Below are 26,846 nucleotides of genomic sequence, written 5' to 3' on the forward strand. Positions count from 1 at the left end.
CATCGATTGCCACATGTCCTTGACTTGTCATCTTTGAGTGCATACAGTTTGCAAGATGCCTGTATACAAGACTGTCACTTGGTGTTGGCAGCTTGCCTGACTAGTGTTGTCATGTTCCATTGAGGTAGGAATTCATACGAGGATTTGTGAATGATGCCCTCGATGAACTGTATAGCCAATGATTTAACCATGACTGACATCGCATATTTGTTGGGATGTTATGATCAAAGGGGATGGCACCACACAGACTCCAGCTTCTCTGAAATACCTGTTCTAGCATCGTTGAATAGACTTCGTTCTACGATGTGGCGAGGTTTGGAAATGTTTGATGAACATTTCACGTGCTTGTCCTCTCAGGCAGGTACAGAACTCCTTGCGTGACATGAACTGCCCTCCCCGACAAGACCACTTTCTCAACAGCTTTTCCAGTTGCATCCAAAGTCACTTCCACTTGAATTTCACTTGCCCGCCCCATCTCAACACCCTGCTCAATAGAGTAGTAGAAGGTCATTTCCGCTGTACCGTCCTGGAGAGCCAGGAACGAAGCCAGGGTGCTTGCTGCACTACCAGTCGCTGAGTCCTCGCCAACACTTGGCTCTAGCATCCTGGTCCTTAGCCTAACAACTTTTTCACTGGTCTGTGAAGTGATTGCGTAAAAATAGGTGCCGATAAACGATGGTGTCCAACCTTCATCTAACTCCACAGAATCGCAATCAACACTATGACCGCTAATTTCAAGCTTTTCGAGGTGAGGGGATATTGAAGGCAATTGGATCAAAACAAAGGACAGTCCCTTGACGATCGAGACCACACGAAGCTCGTTGGTTACTACAGAAGTTCTGGACAAATACGACTGAGCCTTCAAAACTGCTCTGCCCGATACAGGTGCCTGATGGATCCTCACATTGTGTGGAATCTCTGCCTCTGCAAATCTCGTTTCTGGATCATACCGTCCAACGATGGGTCCTGCTTTACAAAGTAGAGTCACGCTCTCTAAAGGAGGCTCCTCGCTCTGACACACGTGACAGATGGTGCCAATGATGGGATGGCCGGCAAAAGGAAGCTCCTCTTTGAGCGTGAAGATGTCGAGTCGCCGATCCGATGTTTCCACGAGAGCATCATGGAGGAAGACCGTTTCCGAGAAGTTGAATTCGCGTGCTATCGTTTGTTTGGTTTCTTGCGAAAGAAGGACTGAAGCGGGAAGAGAAAATGAAGAAGGTACATGGACCACTGCAAGTTGGTTTCCTTTGAAACGGGTTGTCGTGAACACATCGAGAGTTGAATAAGGAAGAGAATTAGTGGTCGTGGTCGGTGGACGAGGCGTTGCTTCGCGGGAGTTTGAACTTGAAGCCAATTGTTGGAGGCGCTGCTCGAACGTGTTCATGTTGCTCAGATGTTCATTAATAGGAATGCCAGCAAGTGAGAGCAGTAGCTACTGCCTACCAATAGAGCAGGCGTCTTTGCAACGGTGTCTTATTGATCACATCGAAGCGCTTTGTAGTTGTGTAATATTTGAAGTAACACAAATGGCTGGAAACCCCAATACCATTTTCTGGGGCTGGCTAAACATCGGGACGGCGAATCAGATAATCCGATGACAATGGATAAATCTGGCCATTTGACGTGAAGCTCACCATAAGCTCTGGTCGAAGATACAGTTGTGTGTGGGACTGATGGAATGCTAGCCGTCCCATATCTGAGTCTCGTGGATAATACCAATGCTCTGCTAGCACACTAGAAACCCCTCTGGATACCCTATTCACAACATGCAGCAGCAGCAGAAACTTTGAAATTACGGAAGCCATGCGTCTTTCTTTGCTACCGTCCGAGCTTCTCGGACTCCTTGTTGTGTCGTCCTCTTTCACAGCCCGGCATGCTTACGCCAGCCCAACTGTAAACGTCGCTCTTCAGGCTTCTTTCAACGCTCCTCCTTACATATTAGAGCTACTGTTGGTGACGCAAAATTCTGATGCGGCGCTACATGGCAGGACTGACATTCTGCAGGGAAACAGCCGCCGAAGAAAATTCGACTGCCTATTTCCCCATCCTCGATCGGATTGCTGAAGGACGCTTTGCGGACTATAATTCGGACCAAGAGCTGTATAGCACATTTTTACAGGTCCTGCAGGACGATGGACATATCACGAATGCGGAGGCATTGTCTTCCTTTCAATTTGCCCTATCCATACACTCCGCTGCTCCCCGGATAGAAGCCCATTACCATTATTACGATACATCCGTGGAGCCTTCTTTGATGATAGCGCAAGATGCAGCATGTCCAGTCTGGGTGCATTTCGACGGGAAGCAATACTGCTCGCCGGCTTTGGACCGGGCCCAGCAGGACGTTGGAGCATTGAAGTAAGATTTAGCAGCCAGGTATCGGGGATACGCTCAGCTAACAATGCCCAGAAATCCAGAGAGTTTGCCATTCGATCGCGTCCTCGGTGTAAGCTCTAAACCGGTCCAAGCTCCCTCAATACTCTACGCCGATATCACATCGCCACTTTTCGGTCAGTTCCATCAAACGATAAGTAGCACCGCTCGCAATGGCCAAACGTCTTATCGAATCCGGTATAGGCCTTCTCAGTCTCACTCAGCAAAGCCATTGGCGGTGAATGGATATGGGATAGAGCTTGCTCTGAAGAGGACGGACTATATCGTCATTGATGACAGAAGCGCTGGATCAGAAGAGGCGGAGGATCAAGGTCTCTCGGCAGGAAACGAAGCAGCTGCGGAAGAGTTCCTGCTAGAGAGCGAAGAAGTAGCAGATCTCAAGCCTCTGTCGTCTAAAGAGCTGTTAGGTCTTGGCCTCAAAACTGCAAGCTTCATTATGGCCAGCGATGATCCCTTTGACACTCTGGTCAAGGTCTCTCAAGACTTTCCCAAGCATTCTTCAGCAATAACCAAACGTAATGCATCTACAGAATTTGTGAAAGAACACAGCATTAATCGTAATGTCTTACTACCAGCAGGCTACAATGTCATTTGGATGAACGGGATGCAAGTTCAAGCTCGCCAGATGGACGCCTTTGGACTGCTCGAACAGTTGCGACGCGAACGCTCCATTGTGGATAGCCTGCGTGGGATTGGATTCAGTGGATTAGAAGCAGTCCAGATTCTAACGCACGAGGCCATTGCGAGTTCTAAAAAAGAAGGCGATACACAGCGTTATGACTACCGTGATGACCTCGAGGGCGGTAACATTATCGTCTGGCTTAACGACATCGAGAAAGACAAGCGATATAGCGGCTGGCCCACCCATACTTCCGCAGTAAGTATGTGTCCATATCAGGACATACCGCAAACACTCATTTCGCCGTGTAGCTGCTGCAGCGAACGTACCCCGGCCAATTGCCTCAAGTCCGGCGCGATATACACAACGTCATCATACCCCTTGATCTAACTGATATGAAAGACGTCGAGCTGCTCGTAGAATCTCTGCAGACTTTCGTCAAGCGCAAGATACCAATTCGGTTTGGCATTGTGCCTATGACAACCTCAGCGGCTGCTATAGATCAGGCAAAAATTGCGTACCATCTTTTGGATACCTACGGACTTAGTGCTGTCTTCGCGTACTTGGAAGCAGTAGGTTGCCTCTCCCCGAATTTATGGGCTCAACTGCTGACACACAATAGTCAGTAAATGGCAAGAGGGTTTCGCTTGCCCAAAAGGCTATTTTTGATTCCACCATCAAGGACCGAAGCCTGCGCAGAGATCAAAGTGTAACTGAGTTCCAGACTATTCTTGACGGTACGGAGTCCCAATCTCGAGTTCAGAGTACAAAGGAGTACCTCAAACGACTTGGAGCGGATGGGACTCCTGCGCCACTCTTTGCTAACGGAGTGGCGATGCCTCGAAATGAGGCCTGGCTACAGACCATGAGCCAGAGTATCGACATGGACCTTCGAACTATTCAGCGCCAAATCTATGAAGAGGTGATTCCCGAGGACACCTGGTTGGCCGGTCAATACTTAGAAAAGGCTATCACGCATCGAAACGCTCTGATCATTCCTGAAGACGAAAACAGTATCGTCATCATTGATATAGCAAAGCTCATATCCAAGCACGGCGAAACAGTTGGAAAATTGCCACGTCTAATGGGGCGGGTCGATGGACATCCATCGGAGCACGGAACTGCACAATTGCTCGTGGTTGCTGATCTCGACTCCGAGAATGGTTCGGATCTGTTGATGTCGGCCGTTTCATTCTGCCAAGAACACGAAGATATTGAGTTGTTGTTTGTTCACAACGGCGCTAACTCAGACTTCTTCCCTCACTCAATTATGTTCTGGGAGCAGATGAAAGACGGCCATCGAAATTTTGATATTCATTGGCTGGAATCTACTCTGAATATAAAAACAGTCCTTGGTCAGACTAAAGAGCAAGACAATTCATTGAACAGCAGGCTGGACAAGTTTTGGAACGCGGAGTATTCTCGAGAAGCTATTGACCAAGCCAATGATTTCTGGCAGTCCTTCAGTCCGGTTATTCAGACTCTTGGCTTCCAGCCCGGACAGCAAGCTTTAATGGTTAATGGTAGGGTAGTTGGACCGATACCCAAGGACACCAATTTTACAGCGAGCGACTTTGGGCAATTATTCCAATTCGAGCGTTCCAAACGCATTGACCCAGCAAATGCAGCCCTTACAGCCCTCTTTCCCGGGAAGCAAATAGAACACGCACTGGATGCTGCTATACTGTCTTCAACTATCGCCCTCTCCACAATCTCCGATGTACCTGAAGGCATCTTCGAGTCAGCCCCCACGCTGCGCATGAACAAATTCGATTTGTTCGCCGGAAACCATACCATGATCCAGACGGGTGATGTAGAGACCTCATCGATTCACCTCGTCGCGTCCATAGACCCAACAAGCGAGATAGCACAGCGCTGGATACCTATTTTGAAGGTGTTGTCGGAGCTGAATGGTGTCCACCTCAAGCTATATCTCAATCCGAAGGAGAAAATGAAGGAGCTACCTGTGAAGAGGTTCTACCGCCATGTCCTTGACGCAAAACCGACTTTCACCGAGGACGGAGACCTGCGCGACCTCAAAGCAACCTTTAGTGGCCTGCCCAAAGACGCTTTGCTGAACCTGGCGCTCGATGTCCCACCCGCTTGGCTCGTTGCTCCCAAAGAGTCTGTCCACGATCTTGACAACATCAAACTCAGCGCGCTCAAAGAAGGTGTAGATGTTGATGCAATTTATGAACTAGAGCATATTCTTATCGAGGGTCACTCAAGGGATGTCACCGTTGGGCCTCCTCCCCGAGGGGTTCAGCTCTACCTCGGAACAGAAAAGGATCCTCACTTCGCGGACACAATCATCATGGCCAATCTTGGCTACTTCCAATTCAAAGCCAACCCAGGATACTGGAAGATCCAGCTCCAACCGGGCCGAAGTGAACAGATCTTCCACATCGACAGCGCCGGACAGCAAGGCTACAATCCACAGCCCGGCGACGAAAGTACCGACATCACCTTGATGAGCTTCCAAGGCAAAACCCTCTACCCCCGTCTCTCCCGCAAACCTGGCCAAGAAGCGGAAGACGTCCTCGAAGAATCCGTCAAACCGGGCACACCGATGGAATACCTCTCCAAAGCCTCCAAATTCGCCTCTTCTCTCCTCAACAGCGTTGGCCTCGCCCGGTCCGCTCCCAAGCACGCAGACATTAATATCTTCTCCGTAGCCAGCGGCCATCTCTACGAGCGCATGCTTAACATAATGATGGTCAGCGTTATGAGGCACACGCAACACACCGTCAAATTCTGGTTCATCGAACAATTCCTCTCCCCCTCCTTCAAAGCCTCCCTCCCCACCCTCGCCGCTCACTACAACTTCCAATATTCACTAATCACCTACAAATGGCCACACTGGCTGCGCGCCCAATCGGAGAAACAGCGCGAGATCTGGGGCTACAAGATCCTCTTCCTCGACGTCCTCTTCCCAACATCCCTCGACAAAGTCATCTTCGTCGACGCGGACCAGATCGTGAGGACGGACATGTACGACCTCGTGACGCACGACCTGGAAGGGGCAGCCTACGGCTTCACCCCCATGTGCGACTCGCGCACGTCGATGGAAGGGTTCCGCTTCTGGAAGACGGGCTACTGGGCCAACTTCCTCCGCGGCCGCCCCTACCACATCTCCGCCCTCTACGTCGTCGACCTGGTCAAGTTCCGCGAAATGGCCGCCGGCGACCGCCTGCGGCAGCAGTACCACCAGCTCTCCGCCGACCCGGCCAGCCTGAGCAACCTGGACCAGGACCTGCCGAACCACATGCAGCACGTGCTCCCGATCCACAGCCTGCCCCAGCACTGGCTCTGGTGCGAGACGTGGTGCAGCGACGAGAGCCTGACGGAGGCGCGCACCATCGACCTGTGCAACAACCCGGAGACGAAGGAGCCCAAGTTGAGCCGGGCGAGGCGGCAGGTGCCGGAGTGGACGGGCATCGACGAGGAGGTCGCGAGGGTGTTTGCAGATGCCGGGGGCCGGGGGGCGAAGGTGGTGGCCGAGGGGGGAGGGGAGAGCGTGCAGGAGGTGCTGCAGGAGGAGGATGAGGAGCGGAAGAGGAAGGAGCGGGATGAGCTGTAAGATCATGGGGTGGGGATTTGCGTGTAGATTCCGATCTCGTCTAGAATATTGTACAGTACTCTCTGTTCCGTTGCACAGATCTTGAACTTGGGGAAATCTTCTCTATTTGCTCATCTATTTTCAAAAGCGGCTTTAAGCTCTTTGTGCTATTTACCTCGTACGATCCCTAAGGGACCACGGAGCTTCAAACGCCCGTCTGCATCCGGCAGATGCTCCACCGCTTCAAATGCGAGCATCAAGCAAATGCGCGCTAACCGCTAGTCATCCAAGCCGCCCAAGATCATGTCCGGTTCACGTGCTAATCATCGCGACGAGCGTCGTGCGGCCCTCTCCAATGTCTTCTAGAACGCAGGCGAAGGTATCGTCAAGCACTGTAGCTTTTCGATGCAAGGATCCAGTTCTCAACAGTGTGGGCCATTCATGCCATGCCGTTCCAGTAATCCTTCCCTTCCGCACCACCGCCTCTACCAGAGCCGATGGCGCCCAACCGAGGAGAGGCTTTCCCGGAGTTGTAGCCCCACGCGTTCCCACTGTACCGTTTCCGATTATCGTCCTCCTCTTCCTCCATTGAGAAGACGCCCTCCCCTTGCTCCTCATCGATCCTGCCAGTGCCGCCGGCGCTAGATGACGAGAGCACGCGGTTCGTGGGAATGGAGGATAAGGAAGCGTGGCGGGTCAAACCAGGCTGGAGACTGCTGTTGTGATTGGTAATAGGGTTGGCATTCTCATTCGACTCTGCTGCTTGAGACGAGATCCGTGCACGTGCCAGTTGCTGGGATATCATAGACATGGAGGATTGACGAGGTGGGCTGGCGAAGGCTGGCGACGTGTCACCCGGGACTTTCGTGGCACGGAGAGGCGGGCTAGCGAGCGTGTGAAGAGAGGAGTTCCGGAGGGGAGAGCCGACGTGTCCGAATGCTGAAGCAGCGTTATTGCTGCTTTCATCCTGCTTTTGACGGGCAAAGAATGTACCGTAGCGGGACGGGCTGCCTGTGCCTGGAGAGCCCACTTTACTCGATGAATCGGCCGGGGTGCCCAGCCCACTGGGACTGTCGCGTATGTTTTTGGGTTCCTTTTCCGTTCTCGATAGCCTTCGCATCTTCTCTTGTGGGGTAAGTAGATCGTCAAGGCTGGTGGGCAGAAAGTCCTCTTCTCCACCAAAGATAAAGCCATCATCCCAGTCATCACTCACATGCCCTCGACCTCTGGGTAGACTTGCCGACATCATGCCAGGTCTGGCTATTCTTTTAGAATGCATAATGCGCTGTCCAAACCCTTCATCGCCGGATCCTAAAGGTGATGATCCTAGGTCTGGACCCTTTGTACGGGCCTCTCTTGGATATACTGAGCTGTGTAAGTTCCGGACCGCGTCCGTAGGTTGAGCAACTTTCTTCGGTAGTGATCCAGGAGGCGATTCGAGGCCAAATTTGGAAGGGACAGACGCCGCAACGGCGCCGTGTCTGGCGATGTAGGAAATCCCCTGACTATCGAAAGAGGCTGGCATGGGCGCGTCAAGGGCACTGAGGTGGGCAACGGGCGAAATTGGTAACCGACTATCGTCCCGTGGAGAGCCATACGTAGAATCATGGCGTGATGTGTAGCCCGTGTCTATTATTGGCACGTTATCGTGAAGTTTCTGTTGTATGGCGTATTCATTCTCGGCATACGAAGGGATCTGATGACCAAAAGGCAGTGGAGCTCCGTTCGCCTGCTGAGCTAGGAGTGAGTGTGCCAAAGCAGGATCTGATTGCTGGTATAATTGAGGATCCAGCCGGCCGCCGAGATTGAGCTGCCCTCCAACAGGTCCGTTCGGTCGATTGACCCTTCTGCCATTTGGAAGGATGTGTGCCAGTGCGCATTTTGCCCCGAACTTGCAGTTGCCCTAGCCGATGAGTCAGTACATGGCCTTGAGGACCTTGAGTTCAGCTCCTCGTACCTTGGCAAAGTATTTACAAGGCGTATCGGCGGTTGTGAGGTCAGTCGAGTGTGAGAAGGGGCAGGCTTTCCCAGCTTGGCACTGTCCTGTTCTGAAGAATTTGCAAGGGACATGTGAAGTATCTGCGTGGCACCGATCAGTCCGTCTTGTCGCAGCCTATGCGTTGTACCGGTATGAGGCCTTACTTTTAGTGTTTGGAGGACTTCGTGGACCATCAAATGCTCCCAGACTCATTGTACCTCTATGTCGTGAGCCTCCGTTCGGAATCTGATGAGGCAGGCCGTTTGGAACGGGCATAGCGCCATTGCCATTCGTGTATGCTGCCGCCCCATTTGCCCTAAAGTCTGCAGACTGCCGATGCTGTATGCTATCACCATTGCCGTTTTGGGTAGAGCTTGTTTGTTGCGGAAGGTTGTTGAAGATTGCTTGGTCGGGTGGGGAGCTTGGCAGGAAATCGGGCAGGGGTCTCGAGGCGGATTGCGGAGGAAGGAAGGGCGCCATGAGGGCGCGTATGATTGGACGCGACTGGAAAGATTGTAGGGAAGGAAGGTGCCGCGGGGAAAGAAGAAAAAGATAAAAGATTTGGTGTTGTTGAGCACTGTGAGGAGATAATGGACTTGTTCGGTTTTTGATTGAGTTGAAGAGTGAGAGGCTTGTAGAGTAAAGTAAGGTAAAGTAAAGTAGTAGGGTAGAAAGGTAGAATTGCTAAAGTTGAACCAGGGTCTAAATCCGCTAATCTTATCGGATCTCCACAAAGTTTTATCTTAGCGTACCGGCCCAATGAATCTTTCGAATTTCAGATACAGTATTTTTCTACCGTACTTTATCCTTCTCCCACCAATACCGTGTATGTCTCACGCCAAGGACATGTACTTTACATGTACAACGCGCTTCTTGCCTGACTCGAGGGAGAAAGAAAGAAAGAAAGAAGGATCTAGGTACTCTATATTTGAATCATCTCAAGTCAACAAATTCACATCTAATCCTTTTGGCAGTGATGAGACACGATGAGACCAGATCAACCTGTCACGAGGACTGTCCAACGCTACACATGACCCATTCACAAAAATAAAGACTGACTATAATGGCATCCTGATGACATGAATACTTGACAGCGGCCATCGAGATCAGGAAGACATCGAACGCTAATCTATCCGATGCTTTGCTTCCGCATCCTCTTTGTAAAGAGCGCTTCCATGACCTGCAGCTAATGACAATCTGATCCCGTGCTAATAAGCTTCCTCCCTTATGGCTGAGTAAGCTCTGGCACAATAGCAACGTTAGATCGACCGTTATAATCCTCTTGAATCAAGGCCACCTGCTCAAGCCTGGCCCCATGATGCATGACGGCTACTCATCACCTTCTAGACCTAGCTCTTCCTACAATCGATCAGTCTTAGCAAAAGACATGCCATGTCACACAAAGCAGCACTCATACCCAGAGTTCCTTCCTCGTCTTCCCCGGCTCCATCTCTTCAGTACTGATGGCCCAGAGCTCCATGCAAATCTTCCTCCTTGAACTCGCCTTTCTCGACCACTCCCTCCACGCCTTGTCCACCGCCTCCTTCTCCTCTGGCAACACCGGCTTCACATTGCCTGACCTCAAAGGACCCAGCCGTGCAATTATCTCCTTCTTCTCCAATTCTAGCAGTGACACACTGCTGCGGAGTTCCACGGTAGAGAGTGTAGCGTTGACGGAGACGAGATTTGCTCGCATGAGCTTTTCGTTGGCTTTGGCGGTAGCGATGGTTGCACGGAGGTCTGCGATTTCCTTGTCCATAGTTGCGAGGTCTTCGAGACTCATGGCGTCGTCGGGGTCTTGGATAGCATGATAGACCCACTGCTTTCCTGCGTTTCGTAAAGTTGACGGCTTGCTTCAGATGAGTCTGGGCAGCTATCGTACCAGCGCCCTTCCCAGCGACCACCTGGGATTCATGGAGTTCCTTCAAGACTTTGGCAGCGTAGGCTAAGATGGCGTAAGCCATTCCCATCTCACAGAATCATGTCCACCGATCCTACTCTTGGTGACTTTGTTGTGCAAGTTGGCTGAGATATCCGTTGCCTGCATGGCAACAGGCGTTAGAGCTTGGGATTTGATGATAGCGATGGTCAATGGATTGGAATGTCGCTCACAGAGTAGGGCCGGCTGATGTCAAAGGGCAATTTCAGTCAAACTTCCATCACTGAGAGCCAACGGGTCCACGAACTTCTGCTTCTCTGCGAAGATCAGCAGTTGGCACGGGTCCGAGTCGAGATGAGACGTACTCAGATATTCAATGATCATTGCAGTTCCTACACTGCAGCGTTAACTCCCGAATCCCGGGGCTGAAATGACCGGTTGTCGTCACCTTGATCTGCCGTGGCCTTCTCCGTCTTCTCCTTGCGAGGAGCCATTGCTCCAACACCGAGGAGCAATCTTACTGCGTAGTCTTAACAATGATGATATCGAGTTTGGTGTGCGGACGAATTCTTAGGTGGGGAAAATGTCTGAGCAAACATTGGTCAAGCGGCAACTTGGTTTTGAATTCTCGCTTATGATTTAGTATGTTCGTAGTGTTTTCCATCTACCCAAAAAACGACATTCCCTTCATTTCTTCCATATGCAATAGTAACGCTCGATCAAATGCTAAATTCAGCAGATCCGGGTATCTCTTTCCTCGCAATGCATTAAATTCTCCATGCACTCTGAATTTACATAATGACCTGCCACGCGGTAAGTACATGTATCAACACCATCGAATCTGGGCCAACTTACACAATCACCTTCTTGCTTTGTTGCCGGTACACCCATCTCTTGGAACGTTTTCGGACCTTTACCCGGGGGCTTCGATACAGGACCACTGGGAGGTGGTGTAGCAGCTGGTCGATCCAGGTTGGGTGCTTTGGGAGGAATGTTCGGTAAGGGTGCTGCACTATCAACTCTCGGAGGCATATCCTGTCGAGATACGCCTTGCCTTCCGGAAGGATTAGGCTTCACTTGCGCACTATCGGGACGATTGAATGCGGGCATGGTCTGTGAATGCGGTAGACCTGATAGTCTGTCCTGTGGTCGGCCTGCTGAGACGTCGTAGCTTGGGTGTCTGGGCGGAGGCATGTTCGCATTATCCGATCTTTGTTGTCTCCTCTTGCGGTCGGCACCTGATGGGTCGGGAGGAGCCGAGTAACCGATATCTATCGCAGGAGGCTGCCCACTCGGCGGTCTTGAGCTCTTCAAGGCAGGAGATCCGGGAAGACGCGGACTTGTATAACCAGAATTGGCCTGCTGGTAACCCTGAGGAGGGCGTTGCACACCAGAACCTCCATATGCTGGGCCAACTCTTCCACGCCCAGCTCCAATGTTTTCAACAGCTATACTAGATTGAGCAGGTTGGAATGTGGGGTAAGCTGAACCTCTGTAGTTATTATCGCCAAATGAAACTTCTGCTGCGGCCGCTGAAGTTGGCCGGGCGTCCGGGTTATTGGGGACACTGGGATTGGCATAGCTTGATCCATTTGCTGGCCTTTGTGGAGGTCGGCCTCGGCCATTCTCCATGGGGTATTGGGCGGCGGAAGCAGGCCGTGGAGCTGGATTGTCTGCGCTTCTATACGCATAAGATGGATTTGACCCAGGTTTCGGTCTGGGTAGGTTTGGTTCTGGCATGTCGATGGGATTGTCCGCTATTGTAGGCATGGCCGTCGGAGGGTTCTTGAAGCGTTCAGGCCTTTTTCCCCTGTGTGAGCCATACTGTGATTGGATTTTGGCGACTGCAATGTTCTGATGATCTTTCTTAGACAAAGTGTTTGAGCGAGATATGTCGTTAATTCTTGCTGTAGCGTCTTTGTTGCCATGATCCGCTGCCTTCTCGTACCATGATCTAGATTCCTTGAGATTCATGGGGACGTAGATACCAATTTCGCAGAAGTAGCCCATTGCGAATTCTGCAGTTGCCAATCCACTTTGTGCTGCACGCTGCGCGTACGTGAAAGCCAATTCTTCGTTCTTCTCGAACATGCCTTCGAATCCACACAGGAACCATTTGCTGATGCCCATTTCGGCTTCGGGCTCGCCTTGTTTAGCAGCCAAGGCGCTGTAATGAAGTGAAAGAGCAGGGTCGAATTCGCAGCCAAGCTGGCAGAGCTCATATGCCAAGCCCATCTTGCTCTGTGCCTTCGCAAACCCTAGGTACGCGGCTTTCTCTATATTGAACCTGGCACCGGTAATATTCAATGGTAGGCACTCCTCGGGTAGGTTAATCTGGGCTAATTCGTGGGCTTGCAGCATGCCGAAAACCTGCCGAGCTGATCAGTCCCTGCCATAGCTACCGGAATGTGTAGGCCTCACGTATGCTCCTTGGGGTGCGTTCTCGTCAGCAGTCTGTGCCGAGTAGCTAATAAGCTTAACGCCTCGTTCATAATTCAGAGGCTGGCCATGTTGCCCGAGAAGAGTCATCATTCCGAGACGCTATGCCTGTCAGCCAAGTTTCTCAAACACAAAGCGTGTGTATACCAGCGCAGAAAAGAATTCAGCTTACATAGTAAGAGGCGGAGTCACCGGCTTGTAGACCCAAAGTGTAATGCTTTATTGCTTTCTCAGGATCATTGTAGCTTTCGAATTGCATGCCTATCCGATATTCGGCTCTTGCATATCCTTTCTGTGCTGCCCGCTGATAACATCGAAATGCTTCTTTCTTGTCTACTCGATAATTGAATTTGCCAAATTCCAGCCACATGCCTTTCATAAATTCTGCTTTGGGGTGGTGCTGATCAGCCAGGAATGACACGATATTGATGGCATCTACCCGCAGTTGATGCTCTGTATGAGGTGTTCGAGGCCTTGCTGCTTGGTTTTCAGAGATCCGTACTTCGTTTTGGGCCGCAATTTCAACGTAGACTAGGGTGTCTTGAGCCCAGCTCAACTGCATCTCCGGATCATCTGAACTCAAGACAGGTGTGCGCGCACTTTCGAGGATGCCTTCCTTCTCTTCAACTGACGGGGGAACGTTCGCTGGGCGGTTGCGAAGTGGGGGAAATGGCGAAAACGTTGGTTGTTCATTTGCGTCAACATTATGTGCTCCATGGCCTTGAGATTGATTGTGAGGTTGAGTATGGTAGATCTGGTGCTGACTTGAACCGTCGGTCACATTGAGGTTCGAGAAGGACGATTTCTTGCTTGGGAAGGAGGGTGTCATGATGCCTTGTTTTCCGCTTGCGGGAGAGGGTGACTGCAGTCCAGACAAGCCATCGCCCGGTGCATCATCAAGCTCTAGATGGGCGAGATTGTCCTGGATCTTACCGGGAACTTCTGGTGTGATCCTTTGAGGCGAAGGAGAGATGACTCCTGGCATATAGAAGTCATCGACACCTCCCGGATAGAAGGTAGCACCCAGAGCTGGGCGCGGGCCTTGCTGGCTTCCCATGCCCGACGCGAACACGAGGACCCTCAAACACTCCCGTTGCGGCTGAGCCGATCTATTAATATCAAGAGATTCCTTCGCGAGTAGATTTATTGAGCAAATGTGGCCGTTGGGAGTTTCGGACACATCCTGGCAGTCAATCAGCAGGTTGCGCCTTCAAAGCGATTTCAGTGATGAAGAACAAAAAAAGCTTTGTTTTCTTTGCTGATGCGTCTTCTCTATCAGAAGTGAGGAGAATGAGGATTCATCAGCAATTGTTTCTAGTTCTGCGAGGGGAGTTATTGTGAAAGTCGGACAATGGAAAACCAAAAACAGCCATGCATCAACTCAGTGAATGTTGGGTCCCTCGGCTTGGCTATACATTTTACCACAGCTTCAAAGCCTCCTTCGAATTTGGCTTTCTATACAGTTACTTTAGGCCTTGTGGTTTGGGTGTTTTTTGAGTGTTTGTAGTGTGGGGAGCCGCAGAGCCGGGTAAAGCTTTTGGAAGCCCAAGCTTTTGGGCTTGGCGAACCTGTACTATTCTAGTACTCGTACAACATACTCTACTGCTATGTATGACTACAACATACTGCTGGGATACTTGAACGGTAAGGACGTGTCACTATCAGAAGTGAGAGAAAGACAAAGCAACATGCATGTCAAGTATGGTATCATGCATCATTCAAGAATTCTCTCATACGCTTCATATCCAAGCTTCGGGCTGCGGCATAAAGCTCAAATCCTCATTCGCCACTTACGCAGCATTTGAACCGTTGTCTGTTACAACACAGTAGAACTCTTCATGATCTTCTTTTTAAGCTTCTCCTTTTCTTTCCCTGCGGCTGTCATGCCTATAGCGAGATTGGCGGTCCCCTGGGTGTCAGTATAGCTCCATCCCTGTCGTTTCTCTCTCGCTTTCAACACCTTTTTGATTTGCTCAATGGCTTCCTTCGACTTGGCATTAGCGTCTTTCTGCGCCCACAGGATACCACCAGGCTCTCTCGACTTGCAAGTACGATTGGGTGATCCCTCTCGAGCAATGCCTTTGCTTTCTTCAATGTCTCACGCTCGAGCGTCTCCGCTTTTTCAAATTACCCACGTAGTCGCAAAATCGTAGCCACGTCAGCTCTAGCTGATACTGTGGCTGGATGGTCTTGTAGAAGCACCTCTTCTCGACCTTTCAAGACGGCCTTGTACAAGTCGCTGGCTTCTTCATATGCCGCACTACTGCATACGATTCATCTCGAGTTTGTCAAAGTGCAGACTGCGCATCTCTCAGGAGCTTCCTGCTATCAGAGACAGCATTCGCAAAGTAAGAACCTACCAAACAGGATTGATGAACTGCCAGCCATAGCGAAAGACCTCGAGGGAAGTCATGGCAGACTCCCTGGAATTGCCGATAAGATCACAACAGTCCATGATGAGTTGCCCGCCATCTCTGGTAAAGTAGCGGCTATTCATGATGAACTGCTCCCGCGGATGCAAGATGATATGCAGCGCCTCCTGGTACCATCTCCCTGTAACGACCAATCAACCGGGCAACTGACATGACTAGCAGCTAAGTCAGCCAATCTCAACAACGGGATCCAAAGCGAATGCTCTACGGGCTCTTCTACTAATACCTTTCGCTAGAAATTCAACATTCATTGGGCGGGACTTTCAAATCGAGGATCTTGGTGCCAGACTTGAGAGGCAGGTTGGACACACTCGTGTTGCTCTAGCTGGTTTGGGTGGAATAGGGTAATCTGGATTCTTTGAGTCTTTTCTAACAGCCCACTTGCTCACGCCGCTCGTAGGAAGTCCCAGGTCGCCTTGGAGTATGCTTACCGCCGTCTTGAAAGGGAGCCTCAACTCTCAGTATTTTGGATGAATGCCAGCAGTGCTTCGCGCTTCGAATAAGACTACCTTCAAATTGGTAGACTTGCGGGGATATCTGGATTCAACGACTCCGTTTATGACCCCAAGCAATCAATCAAGGAATGGCTCAGCAGTAATGATGCTGGCACATGGTCACTCGTTGTAGATAGCGCGGGTGATACTGACATGCTGTTTGGCATTCGAGAAGCTGACGGTTTATCCGAATTCTTCCGCAGTCTTCCAACGGCTCCATCCTTTTCAAAACTCGAAACAAGAAAGCTGGCATCAAATTGGTTACTGCGACTGGGCTTATCATACTGCCAAAAATGGATCCCGCGGACGCCGAGCAACTTTAGATATCCCGTTCAGGCGAATCCATGTCCAACCGCGACGATATCGTTGAGCTTCTTGATTATTTGGAACATCTGCCCCTTGCCTTGTCTCAAGCCGGATCATACATTGCGGAAAACTCCATCACTATTTCAGAGTACCTCCAAGTGTGCAGTCACAGCGAGGCATCCAGAACAGAGCTCTTGGCCGAGAGATTTACGGATCCTGCAAGAGATGATGACGCTCCAATTCCTATTATATCCACATAGGCAGTATCTTTCGATCAAATCAACCGGCCTAAGCCCGTCGCCGCGGATATCTCAACTTACATGGCCTGACTAGACGACCAAGCTGTTCCTAAAGTCTCCTTCCCTTGCCTACGAGCTTGGTGAAGGCTATCAGCGCTTTAGGTTTTCTCAAAGCATATAGCCTTGTTACCACAGACAGGACTGGCACGATGTTTAGTATGCATAGATTGGTGCATCTAGCGACGCGCAACTGGCTAAAAGCCCACGGTAGATTCAAAGCTTGGGCCGAGACCTCCCTAAGAACGGTATCATAGAAATTTCCCCCGCAGGCCCCGAAATACTTGACCTGTGTGACTTATACCTACCACATGCCCAAGCCGTCTACGGCAAAGGGCAGTATCTAGCTAAGGAAGACTTTTCGCAAGCTGATCTAGCAGAGAAGCTGTCGTGGTACTTCAAAACGCGAGGCAGTTACCACAGCCGTGGCACTAGCTGAAAAAGCCGTGCGATCGCGAAAGGAAGCAAAGGAATCGGACGAACCGAACTATCTCATGAGCGTCGAGAACTTACACGAGGTTCTGCATACTCAGTCCTATGCTAATGACAATGACATCTACCAACAAGTGCTCCCGCGCTGGGAAAAGTGGTATTCCGACTGGGAGAAAACCCTTGGGTTTGATCATCAGCTCACGCTACGGTCGCTTTCAAATCTGACCGCCTCATTATGCTTCGCGGGGGAATGGGAAGCAGTGAGGGAGATCCACCAGCACATGCTGAGCACGAAGGAGAAGACGCTTGGAGCAGATCATCCGTCTACCGAATCGTCTAGGGAGTTGTGAGCTCTATTGAACAAACTTTGGGATGCTACAAGAAAGAACCTGACGGGGACAAGAACGTGCGAGGGTTTTAACGTTCGCAAGATATAAGACAACTCAAAGAAGAGCCTGGGCCCCGGTCATGTTGTTACGAAGAGGAGCATGCGCAATAGAGTCGCCGTGGTCAAAAAGTTGGAGCGAAGGGCAGGCCCTGAGCATCCGAGGACTGTCAAGGCAAGAGAAGCTCTGTGGTCTGCGTTACGGCGTTCCGGAGCGGAACAGGAAGCTGAAACAGAACTGGGTTCTGACAGTGGGAATACTACGGCATCTTACCCCCGCATCGTCGGCATCACCCAACGTCATATGCTTCAGCTTTCGAAGTCAGTAGAGTCATCACCATGGCTGCAGCACAGGTGGAGCAACCCGAGGAGGGGAATTGGGATGCTCAAACGCTCGTTGACGGATAGCCTGGGCCAATTCAATGGAAGCTGATGAAGGACGAGGAAACATAGAGCCTCTTTAATGAAAGGAAGATGGGCGGTAAAGTGGTTTTCGTGAGTAAGGGCTCTCCTGTCAACCGTGGGTTCCTGGCAAGTATCAAAGTTCCTGGATCTCAGGAGTTGCGAGATAATCTACAAAGCCTTGCGGGAGGCTGTTTGGACGAAGGGTTGAAATTGTTCGAAATGGACTATTAATTAAATGTATGATGCTCTCGCGTCGGCCTCTAGGTGCATAGAGTCGGATCGTTCAGTCTGCTAGAGATAGATACCGTGCGAGATCACGTGAATAGCCAACGAATCTATCCTACAAATCATGCCTCGCCATCTTACTACTCAACCTAATCCTCCGCCCATAGAAGTACAGCACAAACGGGATCGGGATGAACGCAATCGCCAAAAACCCCAGCAGGCTGCTCGCCCACGCGACCCCTAGCTTCGAATACATGGCATTCGCGAACAGCGGAAACGCCGCCCCGAACCCGGACCGCACCAAATCGTTGGATGCATAAACCGACGCCACGTGCTTCGGGTACGCATCGCCCAGGTAGCCAAGCACGGCCATAAAGAGTAGGAACGTGCCCATGGAAAAGAGCGATGTGCCAATGATCGGCACGATCCAATGGATCGACGCGCGCGACGTCCAGCCGAACCAGAACAGGCAGGCGGGGATGAAGAACGCGCCGACCATAGCGGGCTTCAGACGGATCTCGGGCCGGAGTTCGCCATTTGCGTTGAATTGGGGCTCGACGAATCTATAGCTGTAGTAGTAAAAGGGCACCAAGACGACAATGGCGCCGATGAGGATGCCGAGGAAGGCGAGGCCTTCGAGGCCCTGGGGGAAGTGGTAGATATTGCCGAAGACGATGGGGAAGGACTCGAACCAGAGGTAGAGGATACCATAGGCGAGGGCGATGTAGAGGTTGAGCGCGAAGCAAATGGGTTCCTTCAGGGTGAGGGTGAGAGGCCGGACGAAGACCATGAGGAGGATTTCTTGTGTGGACATGCCTTCGGCTTCGAGCTCTGGCTCGCATTTGAGGTTGGTGTTGCCGGTAGCCTTGCGGATGTGGACAGTGCGGCGGTAGATGATATTGCTGGAGCTGGTCTCTGGGAGGAAGAAGACGAGGAAGACCAAGCAGAAGCCGGAGAGCCACATGAGCTCCCAGAGAGGCCATTGCCAGCCCTTACTTTCAGCGGCAAAGCCACCAACGAGAGGACCCATGGCTGGACCGAGTACCGCTGAGATACCCCAAATTGCGATCCCGTATACTTGCTTTGAAGGCTTGTATAAGTCTGCAATAGTGGCTCCTCCAGTGGCTAGGACGGGGCTTCCAACAAGGCCAGTGATGAACCGGAATGCCAAAAGCATCGAAAAGTTCTTAGCGTATATCACGCCGAGCTGGAGGGGGACGAATGCGAATAAGGTTCCGATATAGACGGGATTACGGCCAATGTAGGGGATCTCCGACATGGGCGCCTAAGCGGACGTCTTGATTAGATCTGCTGCTGCTTACAAGTGAGGCCAAGGGTCTGCTCACCCACACCATTGGACCAAGCGCATAGCCCAGCACAAAGAGGGTCAAGCCTAGGAGAGCCTTGACTTCGCTGACATGAAATTGCTCCTGAATACCCGGAATCCCAGCAGTGTAGATGGCGGATCCAATGTACACAGAAGTCGTCAAGAGGCATATCTGCCATGTGACGAACACCTTTTTGGGCGTGGACCAGTTCCTCGGATTATGAGGATCATTCTCTGCCCACTCGACCAAACTCTTGTCTTTGCCTTTCTCTGTCTCGGTCTGAGTTGCCTTGATGTCTGACGTTGATGAAGACTCAGAGTTGTTAAAGCTATATCGCAGGATGGACGATGGATCAAGCTCTTCATCGCGACTGAAGAACGAGCCTCCAGATGCAAAGTGGACCAGGCGTCCAAACACCGTTTCTCGGAAGAGGTCCTTCATGGAGCGTGATTTGCTTATTGGCTTTGATGAAATGAAGAAGGGAAAGGATCTGATTCTTTCTTCCACGAGACAAGATTGCCAAAGGACAGTGGTCTAATATATATGAAAGATATGCGAGAAAGGTGATTAACAAGAAAGGCAGAAAGTTCATCGCGTCATTGAGCGAGAGCATGGCTGTTCCGCACTACTCCGAGAATTCATTGTCCGAAGTGCAATGCTTTCGGTACAAGCCACCGCTGGAAGGATGGAGTTTGCACTCATGCTTGTCGATAGTGCAAGTAAAAGTCTTTGATTTACAAGCACGTTGGTACAGGTTCAGGTGGAGTCCGACTCCGCGCGCTGTCGGTGTTTGATTCTTGACACAGTCGCTAACCACATATGTACTAGCGTACCGTCGGATTTTGTTTTCTTGACCCAAAGATCCGGAATCACTGAATCATCATGGCCATGTTCATCTGGCAGTCAAGATATTCTTCTCCATTGTATGAGCCCTACCAAACATCATGAACCTGATGCTTGTGGCGTCGCCGTAAGCAGGATCGGGCTTTCGGACACATGCGTTCATCCCGACGTCTCTCTCCGAGTGCCACAACGTCGAACTGTTCATTTAATCAGTGACGCAGAGTCTATCTGATGCACCCTAAACGTCAAATCCAGTAGGTATGGGGTTTATCTTGTCACACCCAGGCGCTCGAGGATTCTGGTGTACAGGCATTGGATCCTCATGCCGTGTCACCTTGTGCTTGAAAATCGTCTATGAAGTCTTCCCAATTCGTCCATGCCATATCGTCCATGTTAGTGTTATACTGGCTCTGGGTCGTCGCAGCGGTAAGCCAGGGATCCCAATCGAAGGGTTCCGAGGTTGCAATGGGATTGGCCTGCTGATATTCTAGGATGGGAGGCGTCATACTCTTCGTCGGCCACTGTGTATAGCCCTTGATCTCAAGATTAGAATACGCCGTGCTGATCGAAGGGCCCTTCTGTTCGATTTTATTCAAGGCCGCTAGTGATGATGAAGGGGTCGTAATTGCGGAGCGAGAGGTGAGGTGCTTCTGTCTCACTCCTCGTGCCCTGTTCATCAGCTTCTTGATTGGCCGCCAAAGCATGCCCTTGTTCGAATCCGCCACGTGCTGCGCCATTTGCTGGAAAGCGGTCTCAACGACCGCCCATGCCCTCTCGACCATTGGGCCCTCCGTCTTGACACACAGCTCAGCAATGGTCACTGCTAAAGGGTGCCATTGCACATAAGTTTGGCACAGCCATCTGAACGGACTTACCGCTGGATCTGTTTCCAGTTGACGGGCTCTCTCGAGGACATCGACCGAAAGCCGAAGGATGTCTGGATGCGCAATCTGAGATGAGGGGACACTACCCGGGCGTCTTTTCATAGGCCGGTAAACGAAAAGCCACAGGATGGCAATAGTGACGTCTCCTACCATCCTTGTAAACCAGTGAAATGGACGAGTCGGGTCGAGATGACGCAGATATTTCTCTTCAATGTGCCGCTGCAGGTTGATGACAGTGTCTACCCGCTGGCCCCGCACCTCTTCAGATCTGGCCTGGGAATGAGCGACTTCCCTTGCGGGTACGTATGATAATTTCCTTGTCGCGTCCAACACCTCGTTACAGCTCAGTGCAAAGGTCATGTCCGTGTAACCTTCCCTTTCTTTCACTTCCTCGAATGAGTTGAGACTTATATCCTCGTCATTGATGTGTAGAGGCAATCTCGTGCTAAAGGAGTCAGCGGCAATTACGGTACTTGACGCACGGTCATCGGCTGCGTGAGAGTCGAGGTCACATATCTGCCACCATAAGCGCCGTCGCATTTCATGCTCAAAGGGTCGAAAAAACGAAGCAGTGCTGTCGTTATGCAAACCCATAGCCTCAGCTATGCGGACTGCAAGGCTTGTGAGCGTCCACATAAGACGGCTGCTATCATTGGCACGCACAGATACCTATCTCACCGTAAGCTAGGGCCCGTCGACGAAAATTGTAATTCTCATGCTATTAGACAAGCGCCTACCAGATATATAGCCAATGCCTGCAAGGTCGACATTTCGACCGTGTTTAGGAAGTCCGTCTTCACCAATGCTGACTCGATTCCTGTCCGGTATCTTGCCAACAGTATTGTCCTATCTTCGCCGATTCGATGTCTGCACTCCCCACTATCCATACTTGTAACGGCAGCGTAGTAGACGGCGAATCTTAATGCATCTAGTCCCCCGCGCCCTGGACTGCAATCAAGTCCTTCAGCGTTCTCTTGCAGGTATTTGCGCAAGGATGAGCCATGTAAAACTTTGAATATTGGGTCAACATTGGCCAAGTATATGTCACAGAATGTGTAGACCTGATGGGGTGTTGGAGGAATGACATCCGCGGCGATCGCTGTACCGAAAATTGCAAATCCCGAATGGTTTGACGGTTGCAGGTGTTGCTGACCCAAGCTCAAGGTGTCCGATGAGGGCGTCAGCTCGCCCTCGTCTTCGTCTCCATCATCCGATGATCCGCCGAACACGTCCTTCAGCCCATGAATTTCTTCGCTCAGACTCACCCAGAACGAACTTGCCAGATACTTGTCTAGCCGTGGCGCTGCAGGTTGGGTTCGGTGGTAAACCCCCCGAGGTGTACTGCTTGCCTTGGCACTGGTAGCATCAACAGTACCCTCGCCAGTCGTCCTCTCTTGCTCGCTTTGTGGCGTTTCATGTCCTTCGATGTTTCTGACCAAGCCCTCCAATTTCGCAATTCGCTCCAGTAGTTCTCCCTCCTCTCTCTTTCTCTTCCTTCCGCCTTGCCTTCCTCGTGCTACCCGTGAAGGAATGAATGGGACGCATTCGGCTTTTGACCGCTGGCAATTACCACAAGGAATGGTGCGGTCGCACCTCACCTTGCGGCGGCGGCAAAGCGTGCAGCTTGCGGGCGTCTGGGGGTGATTGCTGTCTCCGGAGGAAAGATCATCGACGATATCATTGTTCGCATCAAGGCTCATGTTTAAACGCGCGTTCATATCCGTGGTTTTACAACGTCACCGTAGCCTACCAAGTTGATCATGGCTTTGGGTTGCCCTGAATTGGTAATTTCGGAGCGATAGGAAGCTGGTCAGTCCGACACGCGGACTACACCTCCCGTCTCTATATTCAAAGGCAAGTCGGAATGCCAGAGGGGATCAAATGATGTGGCTCATCCGACTAGCATATACCATAAAGTAGGCATCATTAATCGGGCCGTGCACTCGGCTCGCTCCGTTGGCGATGAGTGCGTGGCAGTACATAACGGCTCACTTTGGTCACTTTGATAGGTCACTGTCTAGCGCTACGAGTAGGACCACCGGTGTTTCATTTGGCCGATCCGATGCTACTTAAAGCCGCCCCATTCCTAGAAATCAGTTTCTACGTGTAGTGTGGACTTGTATGCGTACATGTATGTATATAAGATACTAAGTCAAGAGCAAACTGGCATCCTTTTGCCATGGGTGCGGCTCCACTTTAAAGACTTGACTGAAATACCGAGACAACACTGTCCGGATGATGGCGCGTCAACAGCGTTTACTGCCTTCTATGACCCGAGTAATTAGCGTCTTCTTCTCATCCTCTAGCTATCACTTTCCTCCTTGACGTTTCGGGAGATATTGTAAGCATAGACTCAAATGGTGAATTGGGCAACTTGACACATGTCCTGCAGCTGAGATGGAGCCTGCTATCAAAGACTTTCACCATCCATACAGACCCTATGATATCCAATCTGAGCTGATGAATGTCGTATACGAATGCATTGCTGAAGGAAAAGTTGGCATTCTGGAATCTCCCACAGGTCTGCCACCTCTGAATGCTCTTCTGACTTACTACTCTAACCTTTGATATCAAGGAACCGTATGTCAAATGAACACTTTCACTTATGTTTGCTCCTTTTTCGCTGCATTGCTTCTCCTTATTGATTTACCACGGCTCTCATCTTTTGATTTCTTTCTATCTCGTTCATGCGTATTTTTCCGAATCTGATGTTGACACCTTTGTAGGGCAAGTCTCTTAGTCTGATCTGTAGCTCTTTGACGTGGCTACGACATTTTCAAGAGGACGCTTTACAAAGCGAAGTAACGCTTGAGAAAGGTTGGCCTGCCAAGATGTGCTTGGTAACCTGATCCTAAAACTTTCGCAGAGAACGACGAACCCAATTGGGTAGTTGAGCACGCTCAGGCTCACAGAAGGAACGCTCTGATTGAACAGAAGTCAAAGCTCGAGGCACATCTGAGACAAGTTCGGGCCAAGGAGCTCCAGCAAAAGCAGAGCTATGAGAGCGGCGAGCCTAAAGCCAAGCGCACAGTATGTTATTGCTGCTTGAAGCTCGACATTAATTGCTAAAAAATCTCAAAGAAAGCCGACGAGGCTCAAGCCACTTCAGATGCTGAAGACGACGAACGTTTCGAGCTCGACGAGTACAACAGCGAAGACGAGAACCCAAAAGCCAAGACTTCATATCATCCTTCCACAGATCCAGGTCTCTCCTCGGCAAGCTTGCAGTTGATGGAAAAGTTGGCTCGTACTCTGACGATCTTACACGATACTGACTGATACTGTACTCCAGATTAGGCTTAATTGTCAAGCCTTCAGAGAAAGAGGATCTATTGCCGACAGACGATGTCAAGATTTACTTCTGTTCAAGAACGCACTCGCAATTAGCACAATTCGTCCGAGAACTGCGGCGCGTTAATCTTCCGGAGGTATCCTGGGCAGCGGAAATGGATGCTTCCGACCCAGAGGACAAAGTGGTAGTCAAGCATCTTCCCCTAGGATCCAGGAAGAACCTTTGCATCAACCCAAAGGTCTCTCGGCTTGGTAGTGCACCTGCTATCAATGAACGCTGCCTGGAGTTGCAACAATCTGACACTTCCAAAGATCACAAATGCCCGTTCATCCCAAACAAGGAGAATGAGACACTGGTGAACGACTTTCGAGATCACACCCTTGCGAAAATCAGAGACATTGAGGATCTGGGACAGCTTGGCAAGAAGATAGGCATATGCCCCTATTATGCCTCAAGAGCAACAATCAAACCTAGCGAGGTGAGTCCGGTCAAGCGCCCAGAGTCACGAATGACTAACGGAACGGATTCTAGATCGTCACACTGCCGTATCCTTTACTATTGCAAAAGTCAGCCAGAGAAGCTCTGGATATCTCCTTAAAAGGCCACGTGATCATCATTGACGAAGCGCACAATCTCATGGACACCATATCAAGCATACATTCCATCACTGTGACCCAAGACCAATTAAAGCGATGCAGATCTCAACTAGGCGTTTACCTCCAGAAGTTTCGCAACAGATTGAAAGGCAAGAACAGAGTCTATGTTGCCCAAGTGGTCCGCTTGATCGATTCGGTATCAGGCTTTCTTGAGACTAGGATTACTGAAAAGCAATCCTCAGAGGGGATCGTCGATGTTGGTCATCTGATGGCCGGCAAAGGAGTGGACCAAATCAATCTCTACAAGCTTATGCGTTATTTTCAAGAAAGCAAGCTCGCTCGGAAAGTGGAAAATTATACCATCCACACCGAAGAGCAAGAGTCGAAAGCCAAGTCTAGAATGGAGCGCGAAGCCCATGTCTCAACCACGCCGGTATTGACCCATGTCCAGTCTTTCCTCCAGACTCTGACAAACCCAGCTGCTGAGGGTCGGTTTTTCTATGAAAAGGATGGGAATAATGATGTGTCTCTCAAATACATGCTCTTGGATCCGACGCATCACTTTAAAGAGATTGTTGAAGATGCAAGAGCAGTTATACTAGCTGGAGGGACGATGTCACCTGTAAAACTCCCCCATCTCGATCTTCTCTCTGAGTATTCGCTAAAGATTCTTCAGATGGATGATTACACCCGCCATCTTTTTGCATACGTTGATCCTGGTCGCCTGAAAACCTTCAGCTGCGGGCACATAATTCCAAAGGAGAACCTCATTGCGCTCCCGGTAGCCAAGGGACCAGGTGGTATAGATTTCGATTTTACTTACGACAAGCGCAACTCTCTCGCGATGATCGAGGCTTTCGGAAAATGTCTACTCCAGCTCTCAAACATCATCCCTGACGGCTTAGTCGTCTTCTTCCCAAGCTATGCCTACCTCGAACAAGTGGTACTCCGCTGGCAAATGAAGAGTAGCGGAGCAGTAAACTCTATCTGGGACCGCTTAATGGAGAGGAAGCCCATTTTCCGAGAATCCAAAGCCGCCACCGGTATCGATGACGTCCTCGGCCGATACTCCCAAGCCATCTCCACCGGCCACGGCGGCCTCCTCCTCTCCGTCATCGGCGGCAAGATGTCCGAAGGCATCAACTTCTCCGACGCCCTCGGGCGTGGCGTCGTAGTTGTTGGCCTCCCCTTCCCCAACATCCAGAGCGCCCAATGGAAAGCCAAGCTGGAGTACATCGAACAAAGCACGACGACACGAACGGGTAGTCGGGATGAGGGAAAGGCTGCCGCTAGAGAGTTCTACGAGAACGCGTGCATGAGGGCGGTAAACCAGAGCATTGGGAGGGCTATCAGACATAGAGGAGACTTTGCGAGTATTCTACTCCTGGATCGGCGGTATAGGACACCGAGGATCGAGGGCAAGCTACCGGCATGGATTCGGCAGGGTATCGTTAAGGGTGGAGAAGACGGTCTTGGGCAGGTGCTCGAGAGTTTGAGGATGTTCTTCAAGGGCAAGAAGAGTGTCTAAGTGGATGCTATATGCTTGCCCCGACCCTGTCCGTCACCAAGATACTCCAAAGCTTGCTGGTGGTGACACGTCAGGAGACGGGATATCAATTCCGTTCCACAAGAGTGTCATCTTTGTATGCGGAACGGTCACATCAAGGTTGCGTTTTCGCATTGAAAATCCATGACTGTGCCAATCTGACCGTTGAGCAAGATAAAATTCAGTCTCGAAAAGTAGCAAGGGAAAAAGGGGCAAAAAAATTACAAATAGATTCAAGGCTTTTGCCACCGACGCTCCGCCTCCTCCCTTCTGAACGTGCGTATGAGTTTCAAAGTGACGTCAAGAAGATGTGATGGTAAGCAGGGGCAAAAGCATTTGATGCAGACGTGTGCTGAGAGAGACCGCTGTATCTGCGATTCACGATGGCTGGCGACATTTGATCGACATACAAGTCACAAGGGCACGACTGGGAAGCGACTCCTGCTTTAGCCGAGGCATGCATAATTCGTTGTAACGTTCGCAGCCAAGATCCTAACATCGTAGCAGCGATATC

The 26,846-nt window shown here is 50.8% G+C and overlaps 11 protein-coding genes across 11 annotated transcripts; 5 read left to right on the forward strand and 6 right to left on the reverse strand.

Moving 5' to 3' along the window:
- Positions 1–337: 337 nt before the first annotated feature.
- Positions 338–1,384, reverse strand: HO173_000946 (uncharacterized protein; the record flags this gene model as incomplete). Its single annotated transcript, XM_037302893.1, has 1 exon — positions 338–1,384. One exon carries the CDS (start codon positions 1,382–1,384, stop codon positions 338–340), a length of 1,047 nt encoding a protein of 348 aa, XP_037170400.1.
- A 419-nt stretch (positions 1,385–1,803) lies between these two features.
- On the forward strand, positions 1,804–6,593 carry HO173_000947 (uncharacterized protein; the record flags this gene model as incomplete). Its single annotated transcript, XM_037302894.1, has 5 exons — positions 1,804–1,949; positions 2,005–2,358; positions 2,410–3,271; positions 3,325–3,585; positions 3,636–6,593. The coding sequence occupies 5 exons, from the start codon at positions 1,804–1,806 to the stop codon at positions 6,591–6,593; spliced, it is 4,581 nt and encodes a 1,526-aa protein (XP_037170401.1).
- A 418-nt stretch (positions 6,594–7,011) lies between these two features.
- On the reverse strand, positions 7,012–9,030 carry HO173_000948 (uncharacterized protein; the record flags this gene model as incomplete). Its single annotated transcript, XM_037302895.1, has 3 exons — positions 7,012–8,475; positions 8,530–8,651; positions 8,715–9,030. The coding sequence occupies 3 exons, from the start codon at positions 9,028–9,030 to the stop codon at positions 7,012–7,014; spliced, it is 1,902 nt and encodes a 633-aa protein (XP_037170402.1).
- An 849-nt stretch (positions 9,031–9,879) lies between these two features.
- On the reverse strand, positions 9,880–10,923 carry HO173_000949 (uncharacterized protein; the record flags this gene model as incomplete). Its single annotated transcript, XM_037302896.1, has 8 exons — positions 9,880–9,909; positions 9,968–10,377; positions 10,433–10,495; positions 10,549–10,591; positions 10,663–10,675; positions 10,737–10,746; positions 10,795–10,821; positions 10,878–10,923. 8 exons carry the CDS (start codon positions 10,921–10,923, stop codon positions 9,880–9,882), a joined length of 642 nt encoding a protein of 213 aa, XP_037170403.1.
- Positions 10,924–11,220: 297 nt separating this feature from the next.
- HO173_000950 (uncharacterized protein) lies at positions 11,221–13,925 on the reverse strand (the record flags this gene model as incomplete). The annotated part of the gene is made up of 4 exons (XM_037302897.1): positions 11,221–11,232; positions 11,285–12,799; positions 12,851–12,970; positions 13,041–13,925. 4 exons carry the CDS (start codon positions 13,923–13,925, stop codon positions 11,221–11,223), a joined length of 2,532 nt encoding a protein of 843 aa, XP_037170404.1.
- Positions 13,926–14,475: 550 nt separating this feature from the next.
- HO173_000951 (uncharacterized protein) lies at positions 14,476–15,803 on the forward strand (the record flags this gene model as incomplete). Its single annotated transcript, XM_037302898.1, has 4 exons — positions 14,476–14,567; positions 15,065–15,410; positions 15,463–15,644; positions 15,701–15,803. The coding sequence occupies 4 exons, from the start codon at positions 14,476–14,478 to the stop codon at positions 15,801–15,803; spliced, it is 723 nt and encodes a 240-aa protein (XP_037170405.1).
- A 1,087-nt stretch (positions 15,804–16,890) lies between these two features.
- HO173_000952 (uncharacterized protein) lies at positions 16,891–17,178 on the forward strand (the record flags this gene model as incomplete). Its single annotated transcript, XM_037302899.1, has 1 exon — positions 16,891–17,178. The coding sequence occupies one exon, from the start codon at positions 16,891–16,893 to the stop codon at positions 17,176–17,178; it is 288 nt and encodes a 95-aa protein (XP_037170406.1).
- A 138-nt stretch (positions 17,179–17,316) lies between these two features.
- On the forward strand, positions 17,317–17,646 carry HO173_000953 (uncharacterized protein; the record flags this gene model as incomplete). Its single annotated transcript, XM_037302900.1, has 1 exon — positions 17,317–17,646. One exon carries the CDS (start codon positions 17,317–17,319, stop codon positions 17,644–17,646), a length of 330 nt encoding a protein of 109 aa, XP_037170407.1.
- A 312-nt stretch (positions 17,647–17,958) lies between these two features.
- On the reverse strand, positions 17,959–19,612 carry HO173_000954 (uncharacterized protein; the record flags this gene model as incomplete). The annotated part of the gene is made up of 2 exons (XM_037302901.1): positions 17,959–19,128; positions 19,190–19,612. 2 exons carry the CDS (start codon positions 19,610–19,612, stop codon positions 17,959–17,961), a joined length of 1,593 nt encoding a protein of 530 aa, XP_037170408.1.
- Positions 19,613–20,334: 722 nt separating this feature from the next.
- HO173_000955 (uncharacterized protein) lies at positions 20,335–22,616 on the reverse strand (the record flags this gene model as incomplete). Its single annotated transcript, XM_037302902.1, has 2 exons — positions 20,335–21,567; positions 21,636–22,616. 2 exons carry the CDS (start codon positions 22,614–22,616, stop codon positions 20,335–20,337), a joined length of 2,214 nt encoding a protein of 737 aa, XP_037170409.1.
- Positions 22,617–23,295: 679 nt separating this feature from the next.
- HO173_000956 (uncharacterized protein) lies at positions 23,296–26,314 on the forward strand (the record flags this gene model as incomplete). Its single annotated transcript, XM_037302903.1, has 5 exons — positions 23,296–23,419; positions 23,765–23,928; positions 23,980–24,137; positions 24,191–24,668; positions 24,722–26,314. 5 exons carry the CDS (start codon positions 23,296–23,298, stop codon positions 26,312–26,314), a joined length of 2,517 nt encoding a protein of 838 aa, XP_037170410.1.
- Positions 26,315–26,846: the final 532 nt, after the last annotated feature.

The sequence above is a fragment of the Letharia columbiana genome, assembly GCF_014066305.1.
Source record: "Letharia columbiana isolate WasteWater2 chromosome Unknown Sc0000001_s0, whole genome shotgun sequence".
Taxonomy (NCBI): domain Eukaryota; kingdom Fungi; phylum Ascomycota; class Lecanoromycetes; order Lecanorales; family Parmeliaceae; genus Letharia; species Letharia columbiana.